We start from the raw sequence: 7,212 nt of genomic DNA on the forward strand, positions 1-7,212 counted from the left end.
CTCCACAGTGGTTACTTTGGGCCAGTTCCACCTCTCTGAGCTGGACTGCCTAGCTATTCACTGGGGATGCGGATCTTTGTCTGAAATGAGCCCTGTGGCCGTCAGGAGCCTGGTGCTGTAGACTGTGGACTGAGCACTGGATTCGGAGTCAGTGAGGCCAGGTTCAAACTCTCAGCCTGGTCCTCTGTAGACAGTACCTGCTCCCCCCTCCCCCCCCCATGCAGAGAGGGCCGCATGCATCCTGGGAGAGCGAGGGAATGTGGTTGGACACAGAGTCACCCTCCTCTCCTAAGTGACAGCCTGTGGAGGCACAGAGGCACCCTTAGTTGACCCAGGAGATCATCGGTGTGTGTGTGTGTGTGTGTGTGTGTGTGTGTGTGTGTGTGACGTCCTGGGGGGCTTCACAGTGGCGTCTGAGATGAGGACACACCTGTCTTGCCCAGTGTAGGCCCCTGTGCCCCTAGAACAGAGCCCAGGACCCAGCAACAGCAAGAACCAAACTACTGTCATCCTGGCTCACAGTTCCCCCGCCACCCCCCCCCCCCCCCCCGTGGGACAGGGCCCGACTGTAGGTTTCTGCGTCTGCATGGTAAAGGGACTGGCTGGACTGGGACCGTGGAGAAGGCAGGGCTCCAGGAACAGCATGGAACGGGCCTGAGAGAACCATAAAATTAGTGTGGGGGTGTATGCTGGTGCGGCTGCAGGGAGGATGACCTCAGTGGGTGGTCCTGGGTTTGGGGACAGGAATAAATGGGCTGTTTGAGGGTGATGTGAGTGGGCGGGTGGCTGGGATTGATGGGGTGGCCTGGTGAAGAGGTGGGGTGGGGGTGGTCAGGACAGCCAGCCAGCCTGCACCCTAACTGGGACATGCAGGGGCGTCAGGCCAGGAACCCAGCTGATGGGAGAAGGTGGGTGGGCGGGGTGTCTGGGCACTGTGGGCCAGCGTGGCCGCCAGACGACGGTGCCAGGGGAGGGAACCAGGCGCTGCCAAGACAGCCCGTCTGCGGTGAGACGTGGCTGTGCCGGCACCGGGCCACGGCCTGCCCGCTCCTTGTGCACTGGTTTCTCTCTGCTTCCTTAGAGCAAGCGGTCCCTGGGGGTGGGGTGGTGGTCTTGGCCCAGCCAAGGGACCCAGGAGCCCCTCCCCCCCCCAGGGGCTCAGAAAGGGACAGCAAGGCTGCAGAAAGGGCCAGAAAAAAACACCAGTGGCCCCCGGTCTCCAGCCCCCAGCCCCTGCCTCAGCCCGCCTCTGGGAGCCTTTAGTTTAATTTGGTGCTTAGAAATTCACTTTGGAAGTGAGTTCATTAAAATGGGATCAGGCCCCACGTCCATTTTTTAAACATAACGATGATACCAGTATTAATAGCCAGCATTTATTGAGCACGTGGTTAACGTGCAGTGTGGGGAGAATCCCTCAGGGCAGCCTGAGGAGGTGCCAGGTGGGATCTTTCTTTGTAGGGAAAACCGGGTGGGGACGGGGCGGAGCCCGCCATGTGATCTGGCATGTACCTTCCCTGTGTCTTAGAGGCTTTGCACCAGGTCCGGGAACCAAAGCCCCAACCCTGGTGCAGGGGCCCCTTTCAGGGACCCAGCCCGGCCTTGTGAGTTCGTGAGCAACCACGTGCTATGTGGCAGCTGCCGCGTCAGTGCCGATTCTCCCTGTTTCACTAGTCCCCTGGGCTGGTATTATAAATGATACTGCCCCGGTGTCAGTGCCTGTGACCCAGGGCTGCATTCTTGGGATGCCTGATGGCTAGAGTCAGAGCAGCGCTTAGATCCTCCAGCCCCTAAAGAAGGGAGTGCAGAGGAGCCGGGCTGGGCTGGTCTCTGCTCCCTGAGGCTGCTGCCTCAAAGCTGGGGGTGCTGCCCGCCTTCCCACGGGGCCCAGGAAACCTGTGGATGGGCAGGTGTGTGTGGCAGTGGGAAAAGGGAGTTCTGGGAAGAGCAGAGGGAATACAGCCTGGGTATCGGGGCTGGAGCTGATGGCGAAATTTGGAGTTCCTTTATTATTGGGGCGAGGTGAAGGGGGCTCTCAGGACGCCCTTTGCAGAGCAGTTGGCTCAGGTGGGCCCAAGGGGGGCCCTGAGCCCCACTGCTCTTGGGAAGGGTGGGTCGGGGGCAGGTGGGTAGGAGTGTGAATATGAACAAATGGGAATGGATCGGAGACAAGGGAGCATCTGGGATTGCTAGTTTTTGGGGTAGTAGGCGTTCCTGGGTGGGGCAGGCTACTGGCTAAAAGGCTGGGGACTTACCTGCATCTCAAGGAACCCTGGTGGTGTAGTGGCTTATGTACAAGGCTACTAACAGCCAGGTCTCCAGTTCAAGCCCACCAGCTGCTCTGAGGGTGACAGCCGAGGCAGGCTGTTCCCAACATGCTCTGTTCTTGGGGGTCATTGTGATCAGAGCCCACTTGATGGCAATGGGTTTAGTTTGGGGTTATGAAGAGCCTTGGGAAGTTGGACTACCAACCTGCTTCAGAAAGGCCGTGGTCTGAAAGCCCCACAGAGCAGCTCTGAATGGCACACACGGCAACCAGCATGAAGAGGGTGAAGGCTTGTCAAGTTCAGCTGGGGCCTTGCTTGCCCCCCCAGCCCCCCACTGGCCTCCATCCTCTATGGGATTCTTCTCTGTGGCCCTTTCCCTGCAGGTACAGCCTGCATGCCCCTCACCTCCTCCTCAGTGAATGGGGAGTGGGGGGTACTGGGCTCCCAGCCAGACAGCTGTGGTGTGGGTGAGGGGGGGCAGCATCCCCCCTGCTGGGTCAGGCTCTCATTGTGCGGCCTCCTGGCTGTCCTGCTGCCCAGCTCTTGGGCTCAGCCCACATTCCTGCGGTGATGCTCTGGGTCTCCGGGGTGGAGCTGCTGAGCGTGAGGGGCACAGAGTTCTCACAGGACAGACCACCCCCCCTTCCCTGACTTTGCCTCCCATCATCCAGTGACACTGCGTGTCTCTCCCTGCCACACCACCACCACCCCAGGCCTCAGCCTCTACAGCGGTGGTGGCGGGGTGCTCGGACACAACCATCTCCCAGGTCTGGTTCACCCTGAAAGGAGAGGCCTGGGGTGGGGCCCCAGGCCAGGAGGGTACAGCGAGGACTGAGCACACCTGGATGCGCCTACATTAGTATTCTTTCTCCTGGTTCTGGCACACAGCCCAGTGAGACCTGCCATCGTCGTCACTTAAAAGCTGGACCAGAGAGATTAAGTCACCTGCCCAGAGTCCCCCAGCAAGCATCAGAGTTGTATATAAACAACATGCCGGGCTGTTGTTCTTGCTAGGAGCCACTGCCTTGGTTCCGACCCAGAGCGAACAGAACAGAACACCGTACCGGTCCGTGCCGTCTTCAATGGGTTCCTGAGTCAGAGTCTATCATTGTAGCCCCCGGTCCACCCATCTCCCGGAGGACCTTCCTCTTTTTCTCTGTCTCCCCTCCACTTTACCAAGTGTGATGCTGTCCCCGCCCCCAACTGTACAGCCCCTCACACAGGAGCTCCCTGCGTGCCATGTGGGCGTGTTGTTATTTGTGCCTGGGAGAGCTGGTTGGAACCCAGCACCGTCTGACTCGAAAGCAGGCCTCCTGGTCCTGCTCACTCACCTCTGGTCGCCCGGTGGGTGGAGTCTGGCTAATTAGGGGAAGGAAGCTTGGGCAGAACTAATTACACTTGATTTTATTCTTAGCGTTTGCAGCATGGTTAGCGCTGAGCAGGGGTGCAGCGCTCCGGGGCCAGCCCATGCTGGTCTCCTGGCTCCCTGCCAGCTGACCTACTTTGGTTCTGGGACTTGCCTGTTCTCCCTCCCCGTCCAGTCTCTCTGCACCCTCTCCTTCTGTGTGGCCTCAGCCTTGCGACTTACCCTCTCTGGGCCCGAGAGCCACATCTGTCCGAAGCCTGAGTGTAATCACCAGCCCTTCCACTGCCCTGAGGTGGAGACCCTGCCATGGAGACTCAGACGGAACATCAGAAACACTGGTGTGTAACCGACAGCAACCCCTTGGCTACATTTACATATCTGCACAATCTCCCGGCAATAGTGACACTCTTACAAGCCCCATTTTACAGATAGAAAACTGAGGTGCAAGAGAGTCAGGGGCGCGCAGGCAGTCTGAGCCTCTGGGCAGCCCTCTCATTTCCTTGGGAAGGCTCATGATGGGAGCAGGTGGGGGGCGGGTCACTCTGTGGACTCAGATGTAGGCAGAGTGAGACAGTAGTGGAAGGGGTCTCTGAACTGGGGACACCTCGCTGATCCCAATGGCTTCTGGGAGGCTGGCTAGGGAGGGAAGGGGCGGCCTGGGGTGCAATGCCCCCTGCTTTCCATCCATGGAGCGGGGGCGGGCGGGGGTTGGGGATGAGGAAGGGCAGTCCTCAGGGGCTGCTGGGCCTGGGAGGCCACTGCGGGGTGTGGCTGTGGGTCTGTTCAAATTGGGTGGTGACGAGCAGGACAGTGGGTGTCTGTCCAGCAGGAAGGGTGCTATGTGTGGAAGGAGAGAGTCAAGCGTGCCATGTGGCCCATGAGTGGGCTGGCGTGTATGTGGCGTGAGCATCGGATAAGGAGGGCTATACGCAGGGTGGCCCGGAGGCCTATTTCGACTGTGCAGGCAGGCGTGTGAGTGGGTACTGAGCACACAGTATGTCTGCAGGATGGAAGTGTGTGCACGAGGGCTGTGGCATTTCTCAGTCGAGGTTGTGCAGGGGGTAGACCCTAGATGACCATCGAATCTGGGGGTGGCCCTGCAGCCATCAGGATATGTGAGACCCAGCACTGGTGCTTGAGCCCCACCGCTTCCACCTAACCACTGGGGTAGCCGTGTCTGTGAAGTGGAGGTGTGGAAGGCCTGGGGTGCAGTGCCTGCCCCCTGGGGCCTCAGCGGTTACCTGGGGTAACCCATCACCAGGCCTTGTCACCTGTGGGGGGATTGGTGATTCAGGAAGCTGACATTCAGGTGCTCCTGCAGCGGGCACAGCCCCTTGCACTGACTGTGTGGGGAAGGCATGGGGGCCTCCATCGCCACCCCGGGTTGACTCTGCGTGGTGAGCTAGCAGGGTGCCCGCAGGGACGGTGGCATGGAAGTGGGGGATGAGTGAGAGGAAGGGTTCTGCTGGGCGGTCTGTATGCTGTGGGGGAGGCGTGGGGTTGTGAGATTTTCTGAGGTTTGTTAGGGGGCTGGAGGAATGCAGTGGGATGGACAGGAGGGGTCCTGGGTGTGGGCATGGGCAGCTGCAGTGTAGTAAGTGGGTGAATGGGTGATGGTGAGTTCTGAGACATGTTGTATATAAACTTACTGGGTATCCAGGTGGAGGTTGGTAAGGGTTGCTTTTAATTGTGTGTGTGTGTGCAAGGGTGCCTGCAAGTGTGCGTTTTTGTAGTGTGACTGTGTCTATGCTGCGGTGGGTTGTGTGTGTGAGGCTATAGGGCTCTATTGCCTGTCATGGGGTGTGTGTATGTGTGCGTGGGGGTATGTATGCATGTATTAGGCATGTGAGGGTGCGGGCTTACCTGGATGGGTGCAATGAGGGCCCAGGAGGGGCTGTCAAGGTCCTGAGGCAATTGGATTCAGTTCTCCTTTATGAGGATTCCATGGATATCTATGCTAATTCTTCATGGGATTATGCAAATTGAAGAGGTCATCTGGGGGGTCAAAGGCTGCTTGTCACCTTCCTGTTCAGGGACTGTGTGTGTGACTTCTGAGTTCCTGCCCCCCTCCCTCTTGGGTTTGGTTCCCCACCCCACTTCTCTCTCCTTCCCTTCTCCTCTGCCAGCACCTTGTAGTGGGCTGGTAGGGTCCCCCAGGAGGCACAAAGTGAAGAGCTTGGGGCTTGGTGAGATGGCACCCCAGGGCCTGGCTGGTCCCAGGTGTCCCTGGAGTGAAGTCTCCATGGAGCTCACCAGAGAGAGCCCAGGGGTGACTGGGTTCCTGGCCACCATCCACCCCATCCCAATCTGGGGACTGTTTATTATTCGGAAAGAATGTTCCCTTGGATGCAGGTTTGGAAAATCACTGAGGTGGCCCCCTCCCCAGCTTTCTCTGAGCAGCGTGAGGCTAAATTAAGATGTGAGAGAACTCTCTCCCCCTGCCTCCCACTCATGCCTTCTCTCCCTCTTTCCCCCTGAAGCCCCCCTCCTCTGTCCCCCCTTCCCTCTCTGCCCCCAGGTCTCCTCTTTCCTCGGCCCATCCCCTCGTCTCCAGCCCCCCTTGCCCTGCCGTTCTCATGGTCCCTCCCTTCCTCCATGGTCTCTCACTCTCTTGCCTCCCTCTGACTCTGTGGGGACCTGGAGCTCCTGGTCCTTAGCATGGAGGAGATGGTTGCCATGGTAACAGTTGTCATGTCAATGGCTACTGAGCTCAGGATGAATAGTATCTAGGTGAGAGCTACCTGAGTGGAGGCTGATGGAGTCACAGGCTGCTCTGTGCATGTCTCGGGTCCTCTGAGCCTTGCAGCATGACCCCACGGCTCCACAGCTCCATGCCCGGGCCTCTTTGCACCATGGCAGGGTGACACACTTTGGTCTCTGTGGCTGCCTGTGGGGCCATGTTTGGGGTGGCTCTTTCCTCTCTGTGTGTCATCAAGGGTCAGTGTGCCTTGTGCACACTGGGGCAGTCTGTGCATTTGTGCAGGCTTGAGAGTGAGGTGTTAGGGGCTGGTGTGTAGCATTGACTACAAGGGGTCCAGGGCTTCCTAATTTGGTTGCCACTTTTACCCCAGTGGGGATTCCCAGGGATCACATGCCTCTTAGACCCCTCCTCAGAACCAAAGGCCTTCCTGTCCTCCCTGGAAGATAGCTGCAGGCGGGGCTCCGTTCCCTGCCCTGTCCCATCCTGCTGTGTGGCCCCGCCAGGTACCCCATGTCCATGGCTTCAGGCTGCTTTTCAGCACACTGGAGGGACAGGAACAGAGCATCTCCAAGGGACTCTAGTGTGGTCGCTAGCCCTGGTTACGGAGGCTGCTGGTGTGGGGGGAGCCCTCCACCCCCACCTCGGACTCTGTGACTTGTTCTGGACAGTGGGGTCAGGGGAGAATGGGAGAAAGTTGGATGAAAGCTGCTTGGAGCTCCTGGAATGTCTAAAAGGGAGGAAGACCCAACAATTAGTCACGGGAGTAATTACACTAATTGTTCCACTACATGACTCACTGGTAGCAAGTAAATACTGATTAATTCATTACTTGGAGGCTGTGTGTGTGTGTGTGTGTGTGTGTGTGTGTGTGTGTGTGTGTG

The 7,212-nt window shown here is 58.5% G+C and overlaps 1 protein-coding gene across 1 annotated transcript in view; it reads left to right on the forward strand.

Annotated features, from left to right (window-relative positions):
• SDC3 (syndecan 3) overlaps positions 1-7,212 on the forward strand; it is a 48,963-nt gene that overhangs the window by 30,736 nt on the left and 11,015 nt on the right. Inside the window, exon 4 of the mRNA XM_004705038.2 lies at positions 1,855-1,907. Coding sequence (XP_004705095.2) covers positions 1,855-1,907 — 53 coding nt within the window. The remainder of the gene's footprint in view (positions 1-1,854; positions 1,908-7,212) is intronic.

The sequence above is a fragment of the Echinops telfairi genome, unplaced genomic scaffold (assembly GCF_000313985.2).
Source record: "Echinops telfairi isolate 266 unplaced genomic scaffold, ASM31398v2 ScPeMD7_7457;HRSCAF=8495, whole genome shotgun sequence".
NCBI lineage: Eukaryota > Metazoa > Chordata > Mammalia > Afrosoricida > Tenrecidae > Echinops > Echinops telfairi.